Genomic DNA, 26,485 nt, shown 5'->3' with positions numbered 1-26,485 from the left:
TTGTAGGTCTACTTCAGTCTTTGGTAAGCGTAAAGCTGCTAGGATCATTAGGAAGGAAATAAAGCTTTCAGCCCTCAGATTCAGGTAGAAAGCCAACTGCAGGCATTCTGGCATGATTGGAGAGACTTAAGAGCAGAACATTGGGTGGTGGTTGTACTGAAGGAGTGCTATGCAATTCCTTTTGTCTCCTCCTCTGATGTCGTCTCGCATAGCTTTTCTCTCAAATTTTCATTAGCAGGAGAAATATCTGGTACTTCGAAAAGAGGTGGTATCATTGTTAAAGAAGAATGTTATAGAGCAGGTGTCAGGAAACTCCCTGTGGTTTTACAACTGACTTTTTCTGGTGCCAAAGGCACCTGGAGGTTGACACCCAGTTCTCGATGTGTCGAGACTCAACAAATTTGTTTGTCTGTCCCCTTTCTTCATGGAATCATCCAGCATGGTGGTGGCTGTGATGTAGAAGAACAACTGGATGATATCGGTAGATGTGCAGGGTGCATATTTCCAGTCTTATAAATCCTGAGTCTCACAAGCTTCTTCGTTTTGTATTTGCAGGGAAGGTATTTTATTTCATGGTGCTTTGTTTTGGCTTATGTACAGCATTTCAGGTATTCACAAGGACTTTGGCACCAGTAGAAGGATGGTGTTAACTTTTAGGAGTGAGAATTCTTCTTTACTTAGAAGACTGATTTATGTTGATCAAGTCTGCTGACTGAATTCTGAGGGCCAAGGATCTGTTACTTTATCTGGTCCAGTCACTGGGCATCATGATCAGTTTTCAGAAGTCTGCCCTATTTCCAGCTCAGGATGACAAGTATCAGGGAGGAGGACGTTCTCAGCTGATTGCTTAGCTTCAAAAGCTCGATGAAGCAGTTCACCTTTTCTCTAGGGCCAGTAACCAATCTGTCATCATCTGTTAGTAGTGGTGGAATGGAAGACAAGCCTGACTCAAAAATAGATGGTGTCAATTTGGTCCACCTTAGACGAGGCTGAGTAATTCCTTCAAGTTTCCTCTTCAAGAAATTATTGTAATTTCTCTCGGTTGTATGGTAAGTTTTATTGGCAGCACGGCGAGACTCAACAAAATGGCGTCACTTTCATATGAATGATTTCATCATCATGCATTGAATTTGGTCTGTTTGTCATGGTAAGCTCGTTTAGTTGTATCATCAAACTATGGCTGGCCATTTGTCCTAAATTAGATGACCTTTCCAGGGACAGATCTAATTAATATATCCATCAGCATTTCATTTAACTTCTTCTTGGGATCAGGATCTAATATAGCAACTGAAATATTTGTTAAGTGCCAGACAAGCTTCAATAAAGAGATCCCAGTTGGCTCTGGATTTCAGCCAGACTGTTTTACCAATGGTGGAATTAGGAATATACTGATTGACAGATATGTCCATCTCATTGGTGCAGTGATCAGAAGTGCCTATATATTCACAGACTTTTGTACTTCACATTAGCAGGAACATCTGTAAATATGAAATCTAATGTATTACCTGAAATGTGCCTGGGTTCCTCAGTTAGCTGGACAAAATCTGATACAAGGACTCAAGGCTAGACCGGCCATGTTGATCTGTGGATTTGAAATTAGACTCACTGTGCTATGCATTACAGTCTTTACAGTCTCCACAAATAACAAATGAAGCTTTTGAATTCTGTGACTGAGCCATACTAATCCTTTCCAAAAGACAGTCTTGTATAGAATCATCGATACAGTAAACCCCCCGCGTTCACAGACTCACGATTCGCGGACTCATGTATTCGCGGATTTCTATGTGGAACAACGTATCTACCCATTATTCGTGGAAAATTCGCCCATTCGCTGTATTTTTCACTGAGAAATATTCAGTAATTACTGTGTTTTCATATTTTCATGACTAAATGCACTTTTTGTGATCAAACTGTTAAAATACTCAGGTACAAGCATTTTTAGAGAGTTTTTCTTGTGTTTAAATTACCAAAATAGGCAGTTCTAAGTGTTTTTTAGAGGGGTTTCAAGTATTTGGGGATTTTAGCTATTGGTGAGGGGGTGCAGTACGCATCCCCCATAAATACGGGGGGATTTACTGTATTTGGATTGTGGTAAACAGCAAATACATAAACATTGTAGAACTTACTGAAAATTTTAAAACAAAGAACTTCATGGCAACTACACTCCAAATTTTCCTGATGATAAGTAGGTCATCCGGACTTAATGTTTACAGCCGTACCTTGCGCGTGTGGGTTGTTACAATGATAAGTAAAATCAGGACCATCAAACCCTGGGATTAAAAACTCAGCCTTTGACTTGTTACTACTTACAAGAGTCTCAGATAAAAACATCAAATTGTAGTTTTGGGCACAACTCTAGAGGTCAAGAAAATTTGACCTTAAGCCCTGAAAATTTGAGCAAAGCACTGTACTTTGCAATTTTTAACAGGCCCTGGGTTCAGCTCAATGTCTCCCCAAAGAATTAAAATTAACGACATAAAATCAGCATCCAAACTAATCAGGAGACTCGTAACCACAGTAACATTGTAAAAATCAACAGAACAGTAATTAACAATACCATCAACAATGGTATTTACGTTACAGTACAGTATTGACAAAAATTCTGTTGAGAGTATAAGTGAGCATCGTACGTCTTTAAAAAAAAGGTGCCAGAAGCAACTGGTCGACAAGGTGGGGCTGGCACACCTCTTTAAGGCAAAAGAAATCCACTAGGTTTGCCACAACAACTGGGGGAGGACAGTCAGGATGGATTTAGAAATAAAACCCTCAGACGGATAAGATTAGGCAAAGATGAAGGCACCCTCCTGATAATCCACCAAGCAACTTTTGCTTTCTCATCAGCCTGTCCTACGCACTTTTCCAAAAAACAGGAGAGTGAACGAAAAAGAGATCAATTCCTGAGTGTTCCCTCAGGCAAGGGAACTCAAACCCGAGACCATGGCCAGAAGCTGTAACTCTGGAGAATTTTGAAGGTTTCGAGGCTGAGCTCAGCCCAACTGTGGAGGATATAGTATTTCTGGGCAAGATCATGTGCCTGAAAGTCAGTGATGAAGACATGGAGGAGCACACTTCAGAGCTGACCACTGAGGAACTGTAGGAGATTCAGAGTGAGCAGCAACAGATGCTGGCTAAGGAACTTATTAGGTGAGGAAGATGTCTCCAGTTTTAAAGCGGATGTCTGCCAAATGGGTGGAAGTGCAAAACCTTTTTGAAAAAATATCCTAATAAAGCTCCAATAAATCACAGTCTAAAACGTTGATTGATCAACAATTTCCTACTTTAGAGTCATTATGAAAAGACGACAAAAGCAATCAACTAGATAGGTTTTGGTGAAAATAAAGCCAGGTGCATTTCAGTGCCAGTTCAGTGCAGATAATAGACAGAATTGAAAGGGGACACCCCTTCCAAACAATAATCTACCTCCTCATCACTGCCCTTACCACCATCTCAACATTTTTTTTTCAATAATGAATTAGCAGTTTGCAAGAAGGCAAGGAAATGCATTGTAGGTGCAGTATGTAGTTCATCTTAATTTCATGTATGTAGACACGTATGTATGCAGACTGAGAAGTACGTATTTAATGCTAAATTACAGTGTTAGTACAATAATGTCCTCACTGAATAAATTCCAATAATAATAATACAATGAGCTGACAAAGGGGGACAGTACAGTACATGCATAGTGTTTCATAACGTGGTACTTGTGTATGTGTACACACGTACACAGACAGAGATGTGTATTTAACACTACACTGCTGTATTAAGTGCGGTATTGTACTGCATTAACTCAGCGTCAGTAAAAATACAGTACTGTTCCAGAGAAGAATGGGGTCATGGTACGTGCATAGGTTTTTGTAATGAGATGCTTGTATACACATGCATGCATGTATATATTCTTATAATTATATGTATGTCTTGGTCTCATTTACAGTACTGTGTTAGGTATGATGCTGTGCCACAATAAATAAATGTCAATAAAAATACAATACCATTGAGAGAGAGAGAGAGAGAGAGAGAGAGAGAGAGAGAGAGAGAGGGGGAGGGGGGAGGGGGGAGGGAGGGGAGGACAATAAGTGTGAAGAGTTTTGGTAATTTTTTTATTAAAACTATTGCACAATGTTTTTCCTTTTATTTTTTGTGCATTTTGTGTATTTCATATATTTGTAAGTATAAGTGGTTAAAATGACTGCAGTCGGCTAGTTTTTGGTAGGGTAAACAAGTACAGGTACAGCACTGCACTGTATTGTACGTATGTTTAGAAGACTTCATTTTGCAGATGTATCTCTAAAATTGAATAAGTACTTTAATATTTTAAATTGGAAAATTACTCTATACTGTATATAGAATTGCTATGCAGGTTTGCTGCAGGGTACTGTATCATGTAGGCTATAATGCCAATAACTGTTACTTACTGGGTTTCATTACTTAGGGGAAGGGGGCTGAATCCCCTCCCCTTCTGTCCATTAAGTTATAAATTGACCTTCAGGCCTCATTATCCTCATGCGCCAAACTGTCAAGGCTTTTAATAAGTTTCATTAACAGTCAGCCCAGCCCCCTCTTTTATCCAGAACTGGGGGACAGTATAAATGTATAAGATCTCACACAAGTACCAAAGCCTATGAATAAATACTGATTTTGTTGTGTGTAGTACATTTTATCACTAAAAATTGTGTGTAAGATGTTTGAGTTGCGATTTTAAAAAATATACTACTCTTTGTGTTTACAGAATATGACTTTGAAAATTATATCATACAGGATTGAAATCCTTTGGTCCTATTCTTCCTATCAAAATACCTGTACAGTATATATAGGTATAGTTTCTGAGAAACTGTACAATCTGTTCATTTTTGCTTGCTTTGTTAATTTAAGAAACTTTTGACAAATTTTTTGATGAGCTTAAAGATTTTTTAAATATTGAATTTCCTCCTTATTTCAGGGTACAATGATGAAAACATCTGTTCACTGGTTTCGTCATGGGCTGCGGATTCATGACAATCCAGCTTTGTTGCAGTCCATCTGCAACTCTGATAAATTTTATGCAGTCTTTATATTTGATGGAGAAACTGCAGGTTAGTTATTTCAGACATTTATTATATCTTTTGTATTATTTTGTATCCAATTTGTATCATAGGCAAGATTTTTAATCTAATATTGGATTTTTATATAAGTTACTTGCCAAGTAATGACTTAGCTAATGATTATGCTCGCACGACATCCTAAATTCAAAATTCGCAATGGCGCGTCAGTTGCAAAGCGTGGGTGACAGGCCCCACCCACTGCAATGGGAGCGAGGGAGCGACAGAAGCCAGCGGCATCATTCTGTTTTATGACGCGCTCTCAACAACACATTGTTCTCTGACCTACTGCTTTCATGATTCCCCGGTCGTTTCTTAGCTTGCTTGAAGTGGGTGAAGTATTCACTTCACTTTTAAAGCCGTGGTTTTTTGTCAGTTCGTATTTGCATTAGCTTAATTTCCCATTAGTTTAGCCACGTCGGATTCTAGTACTTCCAGCCGTTGTTTCTGTAGGGGGGCTGTAAGACTAGATTACTTAAAGAGTTGCTATGATGCACATACCATGTGCACTAAGTTCAGGAGGCAGGTGTGTTCTAAGGAGAGTACAATCGCTTCATAATAACAACAAAGTTCAGGATGGAGACGAGCCAGTCAGTCTTGGATTCCAGTCACCTGGGTGATTGGTTGATCACACTGGATATGCAAGATGCATATCTTCATATTCCCATTCATCCAACTTCCAGGAAGTACCTAAGGTTCATCTTCCAGGGAAAAGTCTACCAGTTCTGGTCCCTCTGCTTTGGCCTTTCCACAGCACCTCAAGTATTCTCTCGAGTCCTCTCTCCTCTTATCAAATGGCTTCATCCAATTGGCATAAACATCAGCCTTTACCTGGACAACTGGCTGCTTCGATCACCCTCGAGGGAAAAGTGCACGAAGGACCTTCAGACAACTCTACGGCTTTCTCAAGATTTAGGAATTCCTCTAAATCTCCAGAAATCCCAGTTGGTTCCGACTCAGGAGATTTTTTATTTGGGGATGATTCTCAACTCTCGGACTTTTCAGGCTTTTCCGTCCCCCAAGAAAATCGCAAACTGCCTGCAGACTATTCACAAGTTCCTCTCCGTTTCATCGTGTTCGGCCCATCACTGGATGAGCCTTCTAGGGACTCAGTCATCCATTGCGACCTTCGTCACGTTGGGCAGACAACACACAAGAGTTCTTCAATTCTTTCCCAAAGCCAACTAGGACAGGGAGACTCAGCCGGACTCGGTAGTTTTTCTCATCACCCAGGAGATAAAGTTGGATCTTCAGTGGTGACTCCCCAAAGGAAGATTTTCGCAAGGGAGATCCCCTCTCCCTTCGACCCCCAATCTAGACTTCTACTTGGACGCTTCGGATCTGGACTGGAGAGCTCTTTTAGGGGATCAAGAGGTCTCTAGGACATGGTCCCCCAAGGGAGACTTCCCTCCACATCAGTGTGAAAGAGCTGAAGGCTGTTCATCTAGGCCTACTACATTTCTCTTCATTGATCCGCAACAAGAAACTGGTTGTTCATGCAGACAACGCCCAGCACTGTCATATATCAAGAAACGGGGCACTCGTTCCTTCTCCCTCTGCCAGACTGCAAAGGACCTTCTCCTTTTGGTGCACGAGAATCAAGTAACGCTGGTCACTCACTTCATCCAGGGGAAATTAAACATCCTGATCGATGAGCTGAGCCGTCGCAAGCAGGTCCTTCCTACTGAATGGACCCTGAACCACAGGATTTGTGTCGACCTTTGGAAATTGTGGGGCAAACCCTCCATGGACTTGTTTGCCACCTCAAGAAACATTCGTCTTCCTCTCTTCTGCTCTCCAGCCCCGGATCCCCTGGCTTGGGAGTTGGGCGCCATGCTTCTAGATTGGTCGGGTCAGGACCTCTATGCCTTCCCTCCCTTCAGCTTGGTCAGGGAAGTACTCAAGAAATTCATGTCTCACCGCAGTGTCTCAGTGACACTTGCGGCACTGTTCTGGCCTATGAAGGAATGATTCCTGGACCGTCTTCATCTTCTGGTAGACTTCCCAAGGCTGCTTCCCCAAAAACTGTGGCTACTCAGACAGCCATATTCAGGAGGTATCACCAAGGGTTATCCACTCTCGCTCTGGCAGGCATCAGACTGTCAGGAAACTCGTCAGAATGAAAGGTTTTTCAAGAGCAGCTGGGGAAGCTAGTGCGAAGTGCGACAACAGTCTACTTGCAACGTCTACCAATCGAAGCAGACAGTCTTCCGCCGATGGTGCCTCAGGCATCATGTCTCGTCTTCTGAGACAACTTTAGCTCAGATTGTGGATTTTCTCCTGTACCTGAAGACTTCCAAGAGTCTGTCCTCATCCACCATTAAAGGATTCTGAGCGATGCTTTCCTTGGTTTTCAAGCACAGAGGTTTGGATCTTTCATCTAATCAGGATCTTAATGGTCTCCTTAAGTCTTTTGATACATCCAAGCAGAAAAAATCTGATTTAGTGCCTTGGAACTTGGATGGTGTCCTTAAGTGGCTTTCGGGCCCTCCTTTTGAGCCTCTCAGTTTTGCCTCTCTCAAGAATCTTTTGCAGAAGACCCTCTTTCTAGTACCCCTGACTACAGCTAAACAAGTGAGCTACATGCGATCAACAAGAGGATTGGCTTCTCCATAGGGGATGCAGTTTGCTCTTTCACCTGTCTTCTTGGCTAAGAATGAGGATCCTTCTAAGCCTTGGCCTCGCTCTTTCCATATCAAAAACTTAATGGATATTCTGGGCCCGAGATGAAGAAAAGAGGTTCTTTGCCCAGTCAGATCACTGAGGTACTATCTGCATAGGACCGAGAAGATCAGAGGCCCCTCCAGCAACCTCTGCTGTTCTATCAAGAATCCTTCTTGCCCACTTTCTAAGAATGCATTATCTTTCTTTATTAGAGACCTGATCTCCAAAGCACACTCATGGATTCAGGAAGACACTTTTCCATTGATCAGAGTCAAAACTCATGAAGCCAGAGCATTAGCTACCTCTCTCACCTTCAAACATAATTAATCCCTCTCTTCTATTCTTCAGTCGACCTTTTGGAGGTGCAAGTTGATCTTCGCAACTCATCATTTAAAAGAAATGGAAACAGTATTTGAAAACAGCAGTACCCTTGGACCTTTGGCAGTGGCTGGCATGGTTTTGGGCTAAGAAGCATAGGAGATCCTGTCTCTCTTCTGTCCCTTCGCCTTGTTATAAGGATGTGGAGTTTTTGGGGAGCCTGGGGGTACTTTGTGCTTACCAGTTCATTGGATGGGTAGTGTGTTTGTGTTTTTTTTTTTTGTGACAGGTGTTCTCTGCCTGCATTGTCTTGTCAGCGATCAGGCATATCCTCCGTTGCAAGACTCCCACTGATGTAGAGGTGACTCTCGGCTCACCGCTGCATCACTACAAGTCAAGATGAGCACCAACCAGAGGCAGCATTCATCTGCTGTAGCTCTCTTACCAGGTAAGGAAGCGACAAGCACTGCTTCAATGCTAGCCATCTTTTTTCTAGTTTGAGTTTTTTACCATGCCTAATGTGTTGAATTAGAATAGTCCATCCATCCCACCCCCCTTGCAGTGTGGGATTCAGCTAAGTAATTACTTGGTAAGTTACTTATATAAAAATGACTTTTTTATAATAAAATTAAGTTTTATATATACTTACCAAGTAATTACTGAATCAGAGCCCTCCCTCCTCCCTACTGTTTCTTTTGTTCATGGACTTTGCAGCAATAAATAGAATGACGCCCGTGGCTTCTGTCGCTCCCTCGCTCCCATTGCAGTGGGCGGGGCCTGTTACCCCCTGCTTTGCAACTGACGCGCTGCCGTGAATTTTGAATTTAGGATGCCATGTGATTATAATCATTAGCTAAGTAATTACTTGGTACGTATATATAAAACTTAATTTGATCATAAAAATGTCATTTTCATATAAGTGGCTTACCAAGTAATTGCATGGCTATAGTTTTTAACTCGCTTGGCAGCCTTTTTTTTTTTTTAATCGTGGTAGTGCTTCAGTTGTTTTGTGTAGGTTACTAGCCCCGCCCACTATTGGGAGTACTGGGAACGACTTAGCAGATAACCTCATTGTGTTTGTCAGATCTCGACTAAATATCGGGTGTTTGCAGTAGCTCTCTTTCATTGAATGACTGGATTTCCGTGAAGTGTTATCGCTTATTTTGAGCAGCCTTCAAGCTTTGATTAGCTTTCAGGATCAGTTTTCTAGTTTTTGTTCTTATCATGTCTGATTCAGGTTCATTTAGTTTTTGCTACTGTTGCAAAGGTTGCAAAACCAGATTGATCAGATCTTCATATGACTCTCATACAATTTGGAGTAAGTGTAGGGGGCAGGAATGTAGTAAGGAGAAAACTTGTGCTGAATGTAATGATAGGGACGAGAAAAAGTGGAAGGTACTCAAATCTCAACATGACAAGTTAGAAAGGTGTAGGAAGAGGAAGGTGGCCGCTTAGAGCCAGTAGACGAGCTTCACTTAGCCTAGTATCTACGCCTAAACCTATGTTAGAAGATAGCCCTGCTATTCCTTCTTCCCCTGTTCCCATTTTTTCTCCTGTTATTAGTCTGCCTACTCTTCTTCCACCCGCTTCCGTGCCTGGCTCCCTTGCTTCTGACCCAGATACCATTGCCACTCTGGAGTCTAGGTTTGACAAGAAAATTAACCTGGTAGTGAGTACAGCGGCAGAGTTAGGGCCGTCACGGTAGGTGTTAATGGAAAAAGTGTATACAGATAAAGTGACAAGTGACAGCATTGTGCAAGCGGAGGAGGTGGCTACTCGTCCAGCTGGTTCTCCCAGACAAAGGTCCCTGTCCTGCTCCCCTGACCCTGGGAGAAGATATAACAGAAGTCCAAGGGAGGCCGGTGGGGTTTGCCCATGGGTAGTTGCCCCCTCAGTTGATCCTGTTGGGCGTTCCCAAGTATCGGCAGGCAGCCGTTGGAAAGGCGTCTTGCTGGATGTGCACCAGTTATTGTCCAGTTCTGAGGATTCCGGCACTGACCAGGAGGTGCCGCAAGCGCTTTCTTGATGCGTCTCGTCCTCTGAAGAGGCATGCAGATGATGTTGGCTGCCATTCTCCACTGCCTGTTAAGCGGTACAGGCAGTCCCCGGTTATCAGCAGGTGTTCAGTTCCCAATGGCATGACAATAACTGAAATCACTGATAACTGAAAATTGGCGATAACAGCGCTTATTGGAGCCAATAACCGGATATCGGCACCGATAACTGGGGACTGGCGCTGCTGTTAAGTGGGGATCGGCACATATAACCGGAGATCGGCCCATATTGACGCCGAAAATTGTTATTGTCATTGCTAGACAAGCGCTTGTAAAACCCAATCGCTGATAACCGAGGCTGCTGATAACCAGGGCCTGCCTGTATAAGGAGGCAAATCTCAGCCCACAGCCTTCCTGCAGTTTCATTGTAGATCCCTCTGTCTCTGCCTCAGTCCGACATCCACTCTTCGCATGGGACAGCCCAAAGACCTTTTCTAATGAGCGCCCTTACCTAGCCCCCAAGCACCCAGTGACCCCTCTCAAACACCCGTCGTTATTGTCCAAATGCCTGGCACCAACACTTCTGTACCAGTCTCCAGCTCCTGAGCGCCAAACGCCCGCTTCCAACCATGGGTCTCCTTCTTTAGACCAAGGTGAGCCATTTATTGGCCCCCATTAAACAGCAGTTAGCTGAGATTATGAGCTTGCTAAAGAAAGCTCCATCTGCCTCCAAGACTTCTCATGATTCGACCCTGTCTCCAATCTCCTCAGGAGAAGAGGAGTTTGACAAGAACCTACACCACCTCCAGCCTGTGCAGCTCTCCTTCAATATTTGCTGGCGACCTTTCCCATTTTTTTTTTTTTTTTTTTTTTTTTTTTTTTTGCACTAGCTGCCCTGATCTTGCCTGCCTCAACCTTCCTGATGAGGAGCCATCGGGATGACAGATCTAGGCTCCCCAAGTTGATGCTCTCCTCATCTTCTAAGAAGGCACTCAAGGAAAGTGGAGATTGGCTTTCTGCTAAGAGGGAGCAATGTAAGGCTTCCTTTGCCTTGCCTCCCTCGTGTTAGTCCATAGGAGGTATCTTTCCTACACCACCGGGGAAGCTCCTTCTTTGGGAGTCGCTGCCTCCTCCCAAGGGGACTTCTCTGGACTCATCGAACTCTTCCCGATGCTCGGCGTTCTTGTCGGCGAAAATATTGTTTTCGTCAGCTGAACTTGACCACCTTGTCAAGGACCTCTTCAAGGTGTGTGAAATTTTCAGTTTCTTGGACTGGACAGTGGGAGCACTAACCAAGAAGATTGAAGATTGCAAGGACTTGGTGGGAGACTTTGCCTCGGACTGGCTAGGAGTCCTGTCTTGTGCAGACAAGGCCATCAGTGATGGCTCCCTTGAACTTGCAGCTCTTTTCTCTTTGGGGGTTTTGAAGAAAAGAGAATTATGGTGCTCCTTTACCACTAAAGGAGTAAATAAAAATTGGAAGAGGCGGGCAAAAATAAAGCAGCAAATTTGAGTTTTTAATTAAAGAGTTTATCAATATATACTCGCACATCATGTGACTTTTGAAGACCTAATTTTGCAGCTAATATTAAGGGGTCGCATTATATGCGTGGTGCAAAATTAGCATATGTAATATTCACATATTAGTATCGAATAATAAAATACAAACATAATGAATATACATCTTTTCCATGGATTTTTAAAAGTTATGCTTTCCTTCAGCGTATCCAGTAATATTGTATGTATATTCTCATATTACTCTTGTATTATAAAATATGAGCATAGCGGTCAGTGTTTTGGTTTCTAAATCAACTGAGGGCAATTATGCGGTAATTTTATTTCGACGAACAGTAAACCCCACGTATTTGCGTGGATGAGTACCGCAACCCCCAGCAAATCGTTAAAATCAGCAAATAGTTAACACCCCCCTCTAAAAACGCTTATAACTGCTTATCTTGAAAGTTCAGATACCAAATGTGTACCTTAAAATAGCATCTTACATCAAATATACCTTAAACTATTATCTATTACAGTATTAATCTTTGAAATTATATTACTGTATTAATATCATTTCAAAGTCATCTTAAACATTTTACCCTTAAAAATATGTACATACATACTTCTAACCCTTTTAGCCAATAACAGAGAGAGAGAGAGAGAAAGTATATCTTTCTATCAACCACTCTTCCTTTCTATGTAACTATCCATCCATCCATCCATCTCTCACATTCTGAGTATCCTTTGGCATGAGAGAGAGAGAGAGAGAGAGAGAGAGAGAGAGAGAGAGAGTTGTTTGTTCTTACATATTGTGACAAAGAAAGAGAGAGAGAGAGAGAGAGAGAGAGAGAGTTATTTTTGCATTAGATATCAAAAGATGGAAATTCATGATTTATGGGCAAAAATAAAAAGAGGGGGAGAGATTTTTCAGTATCCTTGACCATCTGTGGGCAACCTTACCCCCCTTTCGTGGTCTGTCAATATGTCAGGTTGATTGACAGATACTTGCACCCCCTCACTGAAGAATCCGAGAAAAAGACTGGAATGATATTTATTTGTTTAAAATTTTTAATAATTCACTATATATATATACAAATGCAAAATGTTGTAATTATAGCTTGGAAAGTATGAAAAAAATCAATAAAGTAATGTCACATTTATCTATAAGACTACAGTATATAAAACAAATAAGTAAACATATGTTACATATGCATAAAAAATCTATCTCAGAGAGAGAGAGAGAGAGAGAGAGAGAGAGAGAGAGAGAGAGAGAGAGAGAGAGAGAGAGAGAGAGAGAGAGAGAGAGAAATGAAATACAAAGAACATAATTTAGATTTGGTGAGAGAGAGAGAGAGATTTTTCAGTAACCTTCGTAGGGTATTTGACCACCAAGTGGCAACATTTATTTGACCACCGTTGCAGCATCTTCACCCTTGCATCAGTATGTCAAGATATTTGACAGGTTACACCCCCCCCCTCCAAAGCTTTTGGAAGAAGAGGATGGAAAGAATTTATATTGAACTAACATCCTACTAATTCACTACATTTTCTTTAATGAATTGATATTTTGATGTTTTAGTGCATGAATACAGTGAACCCCCGTATTCGCGTTTTCAATGTTTAGTACTCTGAACATATTAATATTTGAAAATTAATAAATCATTTATTTTCATCACTAATTACTGTAAAACAAATAAATGCACTTTTTGTGATAAAACTATTAAAATATTCAGGTATAAATTTTTACAGGGTTTTTCTGTAAGTTAAACTATCAAAATGGGCAGTTCTAAGTGTTTTTAGAAAGCATTCATGGACCCATTCGGAGAGAGAGAGTGAGAGATCATTATTACTGTTGAAAATTAATAAATCATTTTACAAAACAAATAAACATACATATTATGCATAAAAATTTCTCATCTCAGTTATTTTATTATAATCTTATTAAACTTAATATTAATATTTGAAAATTAGTACTGTAAATCATTATTTTATCATAAAATGTATATGTAAGTACAGTACAGTATTTAGTCATGAAAATAATATTAAAATACAGAATATTGCTCTACGGAAATATCCACAGAAAATTCCATGAATTGTGAGAATGTGAATCCCAGTTGGGTTTGCTGTACTAAACTCAATTCAGAGCGATTATCTTGCTTTTAGTTGACATAAATGAATCTCGAGATTATTTCTTTTTCACATCCCCAACATTCTTTCTCCACCCCACTTTCACACTCCACACACACCCCAGATCTCTCAGCAGTTGTACGTCCTCCATTGCATACACCTCCACTCCAGAAACCGTCTTCAAACGTACTTGTCCATCCTCCTCCACATACAACGGCACACTTGTTTCACTCCACATTCATATCTCATATCATTTTGTGTTCCAGGTACATTTTTATCCTGTTTTTCTTCAAAAATGCAAACCCCTGCAACATATCTTGTTCATTCACTGTATCCGCAACATAAAAATCCTCCTCCTTCTCCATCCTTATTCCTGCAACCGGAACCAACTCAGCAAACTTCACACACACCTTCACTTTCAATCCTCCAATCCAGGACATTCTTCCCTCCATGCTATATTTTCTTTTATTTCCTCATACACCTTTCTGAAAACCACATTCCCGCTGCAACCAGTACCAATTAATGCTTTCAGTAACACTCCACCACAGTCTACTCTAACACACACAACATTCTACCTGTTCCTCAAAACAGATATTCCCATTTACAAACCCTTCCCTCACGTGCAAGACATCTATCCCTTCCAACCCAGAGGGCTCACCATGGTAAACCCCCTTCACATTTAGTTTCCCTTCACATGGCCCTCCATTCGACATCCTTCACATTTGCTCTGAGGGTTCTTGCATGTCCTGGCAAAATGCCCACTCATTCCAGTTTCCACAGTGACTTCCACTTACTCCTGCTGTCCTTCCACTCTGGCAGTCTCTCACTCGATGCCCCACCTTCCCACAGCCGAAACACTTCAACTCTTGTGCTTGCAGACAGTTCACCAACATATGCCCTCTTTTTCCACAGCTGAAACACTAGCCGTTGGCCCATCTGCAATCCACTTTCACATGCGCAGTCATTCTACACCTGTAACACTCCTTGTCACTACTAATTCCCATCTGACTTCCCCTTGCATTCACATTTATTCTACTGACACTTCCATTCTTAAACCTCTCTCGGCTTCTGCTCAAGCTCCTTTTCTTGTCATTTCCCACATTCACCTGCACATTTTTCCTCTTTCCACCCGGTGACTCCTACACTCCAACAAGGCTCATGTCACACCTATCTCCTCACTCACCAAAGTGTCCTGATATGTCCTTCCATTTACCACCTCAGACCCAACATACATCTTTGGTTCATCATCATCTGCTCTCAGGTCTTCTAGGATTTCTAAAACATCCTCCCAATTTAAGCTCTTCCCTGACTACTGCTTCCGATCTTTTTTCTTCACATTCAGAATTACCTTAACCATTCTGTGGAATGGTGGCCAAGAACTTCTGCATGAGGTGCATGTTTTCCTCAATTCCTTCCTCTCCATACTTCCTCTTGGCCAAAGCTTCTAACCTATGGGCATACAAGCACACTGCCTCTCCGGCTTTCATCTTCGCCTCCTCAAACTTATCATCCTTCTTGTATACAACACTTCCCTCCATTCTCTTCACCTGCCTAATCACTCTGTCCCTTCCAAGAACTCTCCCAGCTGCTTCATCCACACACTTTCATTCTCCCCATACTTCTGTTTACATACTTCTATAGCTCATCTTCTCTTCCTCCCTATGCAAAATTTCTCAATCTGGAACCTCCCTCAGGAACACCGTTTTGAGCCTCTTTCTCCTCTGCCTTGCTCAAAGTTTCATCACCACTGGGCCACTTCCAGTTTCCATTCATTCTCAACTGGCCAAGCTGATGAAATCTAGAGGAATTTATTTCTGGTGATATAAATCTCCCCTTTCATGTTCTCCTCTTATTTCCCTCTGTTTCTCTTCCTCATTCCATTCACCTCACTCATACTGTCCTCATCCATTGCAGGTGTTCCAAATTTTCTCCTGTTCTTTTGCCTCAAATAAGTCACTTTCTTTCACAACACTGGACCCACTCTTAGCCATTTCAGCCAGAGCTGTTAATTTTCATCCGTCACCTCTGGTCCTTGCAAAACTAAGGCTTGGGCTTTGTCTAACTTATCCTGTATGCTGCTGATAATGCATGTCACTGTATCCCACCTCTGCTTCCATCCTTGCTCCCCAGCACCTTCCAAACCTGCTCCCTCCGCTGTCCAAGCTACCCTTCCAAATTACTAACAAACTCCCCATGTACTTTTCTTTATGCACCTCCCCAGGATGATTCAAATTTGGAGGTTCTCCTACTTATAACACTGTCATTCCTTAACCTCTTATTCTTAAACCAACAGAACAGAATTTAACTTAAACCTTAACACTATCATCAAAACTTATCACCTCACTCAATACTAGGAAAAAACAAAATGTCCAACTCATCCATTGCAGGTGTTGTTTATTCCTAGAAGATATTAGATTAGTAGTCTGGTGCAAATTCTTAACCTGAATACTACTGTCAGTGCCCTACTATCTTTAGCACAGCACTGGCCTGATTTACAAATCTTAATACTATTTTTCCCAAAACACTCAAAAGAACCACTTTCTAATTCATCAATCTTAATACATTTCAGTCATCTAGTGATTTTTCAGATCCTTATTTTAACTAATCTTGAGCTCTTCCATTAAGTTTCTTTGCTATGTTACTATTTCCCGAAGTGATTACAGGCTGAGTAGGTGAATGCGCACTTGAAAGATAAATCTTTATCGAGTCTGCTGATTTTCTAATTTAGCATGTCACTGTCTCCCCCTGCACCTTCCAAACACTGTCAGATTCATCTCACAGTGTTTTTAATTTCCTAGGAATAATTCATCTCACAATGTTTTTAATTTCCTTGGAATACATCTACAACAGTTGCTTGAAAAATTTTTGTTTATCAGTTCCTACCAGTTGGTGCAAATCAGACTCTGATTCAAACAAATTTTATAGATAATACTTGGTGTGAAGCAGAGCAAGCATTTAAAAACAAAACCTTCTTTCCCGTCTTTCACCCAAGATTTTTCCCAACCAGTGCAAATTTATTACTTAAACCGAAAGGCAGTGGAACCTAACCCCAAACTATCTAGTCAAGCAAAACCAATCCTAAAAAAAATAAACAAAAACACTCAAACAATACATAAACAAAACAGAAAAAACAACAAAATATCCAAAACACCAGAACCAAACAACACTAGAACCAAAGTAAATCTTATTGCACAAACCCAACTTCTAAACACCACCACAATGTGATAAATAATCTGCTTTAACATTGTCCACACCTTTAATGTGAATTACTTTTATATTAAATTGTTGTAAATACAAACACCACCTGGTCAAACGTAGATTCTTAAGCTTAAATTGTGACAAAAATTTCGAAGGGTTGTGATTAGACTTTACCAGTATTGTACTGTATTGCAAGTATTTGTAAGGCAAACCTCAAAATATTGAAGAGAGTACTTAAGCTAAAGTCTCCTTAATTTCAGGATATTTTATTTGGCATGCTGAGAGTTTCTTCAAAAAATAAGCCATTGGATGTTAATAGCATTACAATAGAGTCATTTTGAGATAACATAGCATCCGCTCCATAATCTGATGCATCTAATGTATAGTGGGAATAAAAGGTTTATCAAAGTCTGGAGACTTAAGCACTGGTTGAGAAATCATGACAGATTTCAACTTGAGAAAAACTGATTGACATTCTTCTGAACACAAAAACTTTACAACCTTCTTAAGTATGTTAGTTAAAGGCCCAGTCAAACTGGAAAAATTAGGTACAAACTTCCTAAACAAACCTAACCAACCTGAAAATTGTCTTACACCTTTTTTTGATATAGGTTTGGAAAAATCAGTCGCAGTTTTAACATTACTGTCTTTAGGAGCAATTTTACCATTCCCAACAACATGCCCTAAAAACACTAATGTGCTTTTAACAAAATCAGATTTCAACAGATTAATGACCAACTTGGCTTTCGAAATTGCTGTAAAAAAAGATTCTCTATGTTTTAAATGATCTTCCCAATTATCATAAAAAATGACATTGTCATCAATACACACTATGCAATTTTCTAAATCTCTTGAAATTATACTCCTTAATCTTTGAAAATTTGCAATTGCATTTTTCATTCCAAAAGTGAGGACATTACAGTGAAATAAACCATCAGGGGTTACAAAAGCTGATATTTCCTTTGCTTTCTGTGAAAGTGGAACTAGCCAATATCCTTTAAATAAGTTGAATTTTGTCAAGTATGGCATCAATGCAATTTTCCACCCTAGGCAAAGGAAAGTTGTCTGCAACTGTTACCTGATTAACTTTGGGATAGTCGATGCAAAGCCTAAATTCATTATTAGATTTAGGCACCAGCAAAATTGGAGAAGACCAGGGACTTACACTGGGTGATACCAAATCATCTTCTAACATACAGTATACTCAATCTCAGATCAGACTACAGATTTCTTGAAGGGGTTCATTTGATAAGGATGTTATTTTATAGGTTTAACATTTTCACCCAACACAACATCATAGGTTATAACATCAGTTGTGTTAGGTGAATCACTAAAAATGGACTTACACTTAAATATGAAAGCTGTCAATTCCTCTGTCAACCAGTTAAATGTTCAAGCTTATTACTAAGGTTATACAAAATGTGAGAATGTTTAGTGAAAGTATGATCAATGTCTAAACCACAAAAATCTTCAACATTCTCATCTTTACTTGACATTATATTTACAGGGTTAACTTCTTTGGAATACTAGTAAGGTTTCATCATATTAATATGCATGGTCATTTCTTTCCTCTTCCTATCTGGAGTGGCTACTAAGTAATTAGTGGAATTAATTTTTGCTTTTACACTATAAGGCCCAACAAACCTAGAAGCAAAACTAGATCCTGGTAAGGGAAAATGCACCAAAACCCTACCCCCAACTTTGAATTCTTTAGGTACTGCTTTGAGATGGAACCTACTCTTCATTTGCTCTTGCGTCTTGAAAAGATTATCATTTGCTAACTTCCAAGCTGAAAACAACCTTCCCTTATGTGTCGAGATCCAGTCTAACATAGTTGTTTCTTTCTCATCTTCCCACTGGTCTCTGCCTACATCCAAAAGACCTCTAACCTTATGCCTGTATATCATTTCAGATGGGGACAATCCTAAAGATTCATTAGGGACTGCTCATACTGCAAATAATAGATATGTTAAATCTTCTACCACCTACTATGGTTGTCAAAACAGAATTTTTTTTTATCATGGACTTCAGAGTTAGGTGAAACCTTTCAATTGAGCCTTGAGACTTGGGATGATAAGCACTTGAGATTTTGTGTTTAATGCCTAACCCAATCATCTGCTCTTTAAAGTACTTTGAAGTGAGATTGGAACCTTGATCAGTTTGAATAGTCTTTGGCAACCCTTTACTAGAGAAAATCTTTATCAAATGGTTAACCAGCATTTTAGATGTAACTGTTTTAAGAGGAATAGCTTCAGGAATATTAACAGAGAGGAAATTGCTCAGACAGCCCCACTTCCTCTGGTTTCATCAAGGGCTTGTCTGCTCTGACCCTGACAGGATTCAGACTGTCAGGAGACTTGTCAGAGCGAAAGGTTTTTTGCAAGAAGCTGCAGAGGCTGTTGCTAGATGCAGGAGAGCTTCTTCTAGCAAGCTCTACCAGTCTGAGTGGACCATTTTCAGAAGATGGTGCGAGAGCAGTAGAATCTCTTCTTCTCAGACGACTGTGAGCCAAATAGCAGATTTTTTTACTCTTCTTGAGGACCTCCAGAAAGCTGTTGCCCTCTACAATCAAAGGATATAGGTCAATGCTTTGCTCAGTGTTTAAATATAGAGGCTTGGCCCTGTCCTCTAAACAGGATCTCAGGGACCTCATTAGATCTTTTGAAACCTCCAAGCAAGAAAAGCCCGGTGCAGTCTTGGAATTTAGACGTGGTTTTGAAGTGGCTCACTGGTTCCACCTTCAAACCACTTTGCTCAGTTTCGCTCGAGAATCTTACGAAAAAGACTTTTTCTTGTGGCGTTGGCTACTCCCAAATGCATTAGCTAACTACATGCTATTAACAAAAGAGTTGGGTTTTCTCAAGGGGACGCTATCTGTTCCCTTTCTCTTGGTTTCCTCACCAAGAACGCAAATGTCTCCAATCCCTGGCCTTGCTCGTTTACCATTAAGAATTTAATGGACATTCTTGGACCAGAGGAAGAGAGATTGCTTTGCCCTGTGAGATCATTGAGGTACTACCTCCACAGGACAGAGAAAATCAGAGGGCCCTGAAACAATCTCTGGTGTTCTGTGAGAAACCCATCTCGACCCCTGTCAAAGAATGCCCATTCGTTCTTCTTGAGGAGCCTTATTTTGGAAGCTTATTCTCAGATACAGGATGATGTCTTTCCTTCTCTTAGAGTAAAGGCTCATGAAGCTCGGGCCGTCGCCACGTCTCTTGCCTTTTACCATAATTTTTTTTAATGTCTATCCTGCAATCAACTTTTTGAAGGTCCAAGTCTATTTTTGCAGTGCATTATCTCAAGGACTTCGAAACCACATTAAAAAATGCAGTACGTTAGGACCCTTATCCCGTGGTTGGCATGGTGTTGGGAGAAAGCATAGGGAACTCTGTCCCTCTACTATCCTCTCGCCCTGTTGAAAGATGTTGAGTTCGAGGGAAGTCTGGGGGCACATTGTACCTGGAGTACATACCAGTTTTTAGTGGTTGGGGTAGAGGTTTTTATTCTAGTGTAGGTGACGCCATTGTTTTTTATTCTGGTCTCCGCCCAGGGCAAGGGCACCCTTTTTTGATCTTTGTCAACCATCGGTGAACTTCCATGGCTGCAAAGTACCCACTGAAGTGGAGGCGATCCTTGGCCATGCTGCCATGCCTGCAGAAGCTCTCTTACCAGGTCAGGAACAACAAGCATTATTCTAATGCTAGTAACCTTTTCTATTTCATATTCATGACTTTCTTAAAATTAGTACTTATTATTAGGTAAAAAGTTTATTTATCATACAAATAGACATACCTGTATACATGTACCATAAAAATTCATCTCGCTAGAGAGAGAGAGAGAGAGAGAAATTGTTACTTTTAATAATATTTAATGTTAATTAATTTACACATAAAAGCTTGAAAACTTATAAATTACATAAAAAATTAAACAAACACTTTTACATGGTTTCTCAGTGTTCACAAATGTTCACGTGTCTGTGAAAAACTCGTGTTAGTTAGGTTCCAATTTAAAATTCGTGTGTTTGTGAATTCGTGCAACTCGAATCGCTCAAGTTCGGGGCATTACTGTACAGTCGACCACCTATTCACAGTTCGAGATTCGCGGCTTCAACTATTCGCGGATTTTTTTTGTGGAACTTATCCCCGAATTATTTGCAAAAAATTCAGTAATTCACAGATTTTTTTATTGAGAAACATTCACTAACTACTGTATTTTCATGTTACAGTGTATTTTCATAACTAACTACATTTTTTATGATAAAATATTTACCAATTTTTCAAATATTAATATTAATGTAAACACACCAAAATATTGATAAAATGTATTATTTTTTCAATGCATATTAAATATTTATGTACTGTACAGAGAAAATGCATGTACCTGAATGTATAGGGGTTACTTGAATAGTTGTCACACTTAGTTATAACCCATATATTTTTAAGGGTAAAGTTGTAAGATGACTTGGAAATGATAATAAAGTGTTTTAGATGATAGTTTAAGGTATGTTTGGTGTGCGATGTTAAAGGTATACATTTGGTGTTTGAACTGTTAAAATAGGCAGTTATGTATAAGAGTTTTAGAGGGGGTTACTGAAACAAGATATCAAGGATTTTTGGTTCGTGGGAGGATAACCGTACCAGAAATGTGAGTGTGTTCCTCAGTTAGCTGGACCAAATCAGAGGATACACAGAACTCAAGAGCAGAACAGCCATGTTGATCTGTGGAATTTGAATTTAGCGACTTGTATTTTGCATTACAGTCTACGCAGGTAACTAATGAAGCTTTTGAACCCTGTGACTGAGCCATATTCATCATTTCCAAAAGCCATATATAGAACCATCAATTTTTGGATTGCTGTAAACATCAAGTACATGAACATTGTAGAACTTACTGAAAATTTTAAAACAAAGAACTTGGTGACAACTACGCTCCAAATTTTTCGGATGATAAATAGGTATCCTGACTTTGTGTATACACCATACATTGCGCATGTGGGATGTTATGACGATAAATAAAATCAGGGCCATCAAACCCTGGGATTAAAAACTCAGCCTGTGAATTCTTACTAAACATTATTTTTGCATATTGTTTTTAATAGTCACTTCACTCCAAGAATTATAAGAAGTTTCTTTTTAAGATTTTCAGCCGAGATATTTCATGGCACCCTTACTGGAAAGTGGAAGTTTACTGTTTACAAAAGTGAGGTGATACCCATGTTCATGATTTAGAGAAACTACAGTTTGTATTTAAATGTTCCATCACTTAGCGCAGGTGCCCTTATTTATGTTGCAGTGAAAGTTTTGTCTCCCAGTTTGGTAGTAAAAGACTTCTTTGCAAACCAAGTGTATGAAGGTATTCATTTTATACTGCTCTAGTGCGAATCCTTGTGTTCCAGCCTCAAGTCAAGGACTGGGTTTGTGAAATTGACTGAAAAGAATTTGTGTGAACCTGATCATGAGCCTAGGGTGGTGCTTTGCCCTTGAACTATTTTGAAAATTTTGGACTATATAAAGTATTTTGCGTCAGAACTTCAAAAATTCCATTCTATGGGTAGTGGTGCAAAGAAGATTGTAAATGTAAAGTTGTTGAAAGTGGTTGGGTTTTTTGTATATAACAAATTTTGAATTCACATTATAGGCGTATTATTTGTAAGTACTTAAACTGAGCATTTTATTAGCATTAATTGTATGAATGTGTGTGGTGGTATGCATGTGTATGGTTAATAAACATAGGTTTTGAATGAAATTGTTTGATTTGTGCACCTTCAGACTGGTTCACTTGTCTACCCCCTTGATAGTGCTTACAAGCTCTGCAAAATACAAAATATCACACTGTATAAAAAGAGAATGCTAACATCGTAGTGTCTCTGTTTTTAACATAAGTTACAAGACACTTGACATTTTCTTGCGTACAGTTTTTTTATTGACATTTAGTCGGTGCATTATAATATTGTACTTAATACATTAGTTTTACATAGTATCTTTTCGTCTGTGTATGCATGTGTATACCTACACATGCATCGCATTTAGGTAAACTACCACATACTGTGTTTGTTCCTTATCTCTCTTTGGGTTATTCTTTAAAAAAAAGTAAAACCTTGCCAGAGAGATTGGGAAAGGCAAGCAGATGTCAAATTCTGTATGAAAAAGATTTGAGAGAGAGAGAGAGAGAGAGAGAGAGAGAGTTTAGCAAGAAATGAGAGAGAGAGAAATACATACAGTTTACCAAGCAAATGCACATACATACAGTAGTTTACCATAACACAATGCATATTCATATGCACACACACACACACACACACACACACACACACACACACACAAAATGTCAACTACATTACTGTGTTAGGTACAATACTGTGCTGCATTCAAGTAGATGCCAATAAAAATACTGTACTAGAGAGAGAGAGAGAGAGAGAGAGAGAGAGAGAGAGAGAGAGAGAGAGAGAGAGCCACAGTAAGTGAACAGTGTTTTGTAACTTAACATGAGAACAGGCACACAAGGATGTTTATAATGTTTTATATTGTATGATTTTTTGTGTATTTTACAGATTTTATAAGTACAGGTGCATTCCCATTTACAATGGTTCATTTTACGATAAATTGAGTTTGCGATGGGGATAGCTGTTCCAGTGGTTCCGAAGTTACGAAGCAATACCAGTATGACAGTATTGTAAATGTGTTCAATTTCGCATGCGACGGGCACAGGCAGCAGCATACGATGGCGTCGTGAACTTCTTGGAGTTTTGTTAAAAAAAAAACAGTAATTCATATTTTATAAAATTTTTATTTGAACTTTGCAACCATCTAGCACTTCCTTCATTAAAGGTTCAGTGGTAAAATATGAGAGAGAGAAATGTTACAGGAATATATATAGATTACAAAGCATATGTAGGTGTGGCATTAAGTCTCCGATGGTATGCAGGTGACCGTTTCCCAATAAGGAGGGAAAATAAACAGTTTCCTAGTGGTTTTTTTTTACTGCGTTTCTGGCGATTTTTCTGGTGGTTTCCTGGAACACTTTCTTGAGAAGAGGCCTGAGGATTAACCCGCCTGTCGATGTCATCCGACTTGCAATGTCCTTCTGACAAGTTCATATTGTTGGTTTGAATGATGATAGCAGATTCCAGCATCTTTTTTTTCATACATACCAGAGACAAATATTTTTTTTATACATATTACAATGATAACAGTATAAATGGATTCTGTAAGTCAAGTAACAGTTTCTTTACTGTTTATCTTAAATACAAAAAATGGCCTATTTGATTTTTGCAAATTGATACTGAGAGTGTAACACCTGGGCTTTCCCAGGTCTATAGTTCATGACAAAGCCTTCATTTTTATCTAAAGTGCATAGTAATGTAATATGGTAACAACTTATACATTGGCTAAATAAATGAATTAATGGTCACAAAACCATGGTAGGCTGTGGGTGCACTGTAGGCTATTTTAGCTACCATAAAGTATGTTGATATGTTTTTGTACTGTAATTATCCTAGTGTATAATATGAAGATAATTTCAAGTTAGGTTTTTTGAGAAACCATATGGAGTTTTGTAACCTAACCCCATCCCCTGTTCAAATGGGGAAATACCTGTATACCTGGTAAGTGGGTGGAGCTATATATAGATTACAATGCTATTGTATATATTTGTAGGAGCAATTAGTTTTGCAGATATTTTTCTGAAATTGAATAATTCACTTAATGTTTAAAATTGAATGAAAACTTCCAAACACAGTAGTACTAGTCAGGATAGATTATTAGTTACTTTATATTATAGGGAATTGCTGTACACTATCAACTAAGCTAGTTGCTCCAGGGTACAGGACTGTATTGTGTAGGTTGTATGCTTATCTTTGCTACCTAATGTGTGTTGAGTGTTTCACAATGTGGCAGGTAAATGTCAAAAAAATAGTTATTACGCTAACGAGACATGTACCACCATTACAGTTGCTATAAAACACAAAATTAAAACACATACAGTTCACGTGCTAGAAAATGGAATGAGGTAGGTGGCGCTGGTGTCGCTATGCCCACTGGCGGCTGTTTGGGTGATTTATTCTGTAACGCACTCACCGCTCTATTCGGGGTTTTGATAGGAGAGATCTTTGATAAGTCTCCGTGGTAGTGATCTTTCACTCACCATTTTTAATATCCATTCTTCCTGATGGAGAAGACGCTCGACTGAGGTAGTAACCCCAGCTTTCCTGAAAGCTCTTTTTCTCTGGTATATCTAGCATATTATACCTAGAAATTCAATGCTGTAATGGAATTTCACCGGGTGACACGGGACCTTCCTCAGAAATAGATTTTCCTTTGTCAAAATCCTTTTTATCTATTTATGAATTTATTAATTAATTTTTTTTAATAAGTAGGATCTCTTCTTTCTGTATTTCCCTTTACGTCCTCTTAGTTCTCCTTAATGAACACCTTAATATTCTTTGGAAGCTTGAATTTCGAGTCAGTGGCTTCTGTGGGTTGTTCAGTATGAATAAGTTTCATCTTTTGAATAATAATAATAATAACAATAATAATAATAGTAACTGAAATATAAACCTCACAAATTATGTTAACAATCCAGTGTATATGCTATTTGAAAGACATTGGGGAGAAATAAATTAAAATAAATTAATTATTTACAGAATAATAAGCATCAATAAGTGAAGTTAAATAATTGAATGTTGTTGGCATAACTGACACATAGTGAAACTTGAAAGAATAGGATTAACTGTAAATTTAAATATAGGCATTATACACCATACCAATTTGGATATAAGCTGAAATGGAACAGAAATGAAAATAATTATATAAACTGCTAAGAATGTACATACAGCACTCTTGTTAAAGAGTCCAAAGGTGTATGTACTAAAAATGGAACAAAAGCAAAAGCACTTGTTACATTCTGAGGCCGGTTGGAAGAATGAAAATGGATTTTTTTAATTAACTAATGTATGCAATAAATTTAATAAACTAACTTACCTTGATATCACATCTAAGTAAACAGATAAGCAGAGATCGCTTTGGTAAATTATAACCTGTAAATGCTTTAAACTGAATTTATTTATAAATGAAGCAATCAGAAAATTAATATGAACGGGCTGACTGAGTAGCAAGCAAGCAAGCACATAACAAGGTGCAATAAAAGCTAGACACTGCGTAGCCAACCATTGAATCCAACCATTGAATCTGAAAAGGCTACCACCCTGGAATAGTTCGACACTATTGACTTTACTGTGGACTGGTTAGATGATTTTTGGTCGTTAACGCAACTGGTTTACTAAGGGGGGAACTATCTAGGCTGGGTAATCAGAAGACTTGCATATGGCAGTTAAACGTCTAAGCTATTTTGGTTCACAAGGCAGTGGCAGACCGATCGAAGAGCCAGATAACAGGATTCTGGAAGAGACATCCTTGTTAGCATTCAAATCCAATGATTTTCTCTCACATGGGATTACTTATGCACGATGGAAGAATTGATCATTAGATTTAATTAGCACATGGTAACACTATGGTGGGACTGCTCTAATTATATCACTGAACTAATTGTAATTTGAGCTTGGGAAAAGTCATAAGGAGCAAATGGGTTTGCTAAGGCTGATTGAACAAAGGG

General features: G+C 39.3%; 1 protein-coding gene across 4 annotated transcripts in view; it reads left to right on the top strand.

Annotated features, from left to right (window-relative positions):
- Positions 1 to 26,485, top strand: part of LOC136832024 (cryptochrome-1-like) — a 368,545-nt gene that overhangs the window by 75,473 nt on the left and 266,587 nt on the right. For all 4 annotated transcript variants that reach the window (XM_067092517.1, XM_067092516.1, XM_067092515.1 and 1 more), the window contains exon 2: positions 4,937 to 5,069. In XM_067092517.1, coding sequence (XP_066948618.1) covers positions 4,943 to 5,069 — 127 coding nt within the window. In that variant the 5' untranslated portion in view covers positions 4,937 to 4,942. The remainder of the gene's footprint in view (positions 1 to 4,936; positions 5,070 to 26,485) is intronic.

This window comes from Macrobrachium rosenbergii, chromosome 49 (assembly GCF_040412425.1).
Source record: "Macrobrachium rosenbergii isolate ZJJX-2024 chromosome 49, ASM4041242v1, whole genome shotgun sequence".
NCBI classification, from domain to species: Eukaryota; Metazoa; Arthropoda; class Malacostraca; order Decapoda; family Palaemonidae; genus Macrobrachium; species Macrobrachium rosenbergii.
This window is presented reverse-complemented; position numbering and strand designations above follow the sequence as displayed.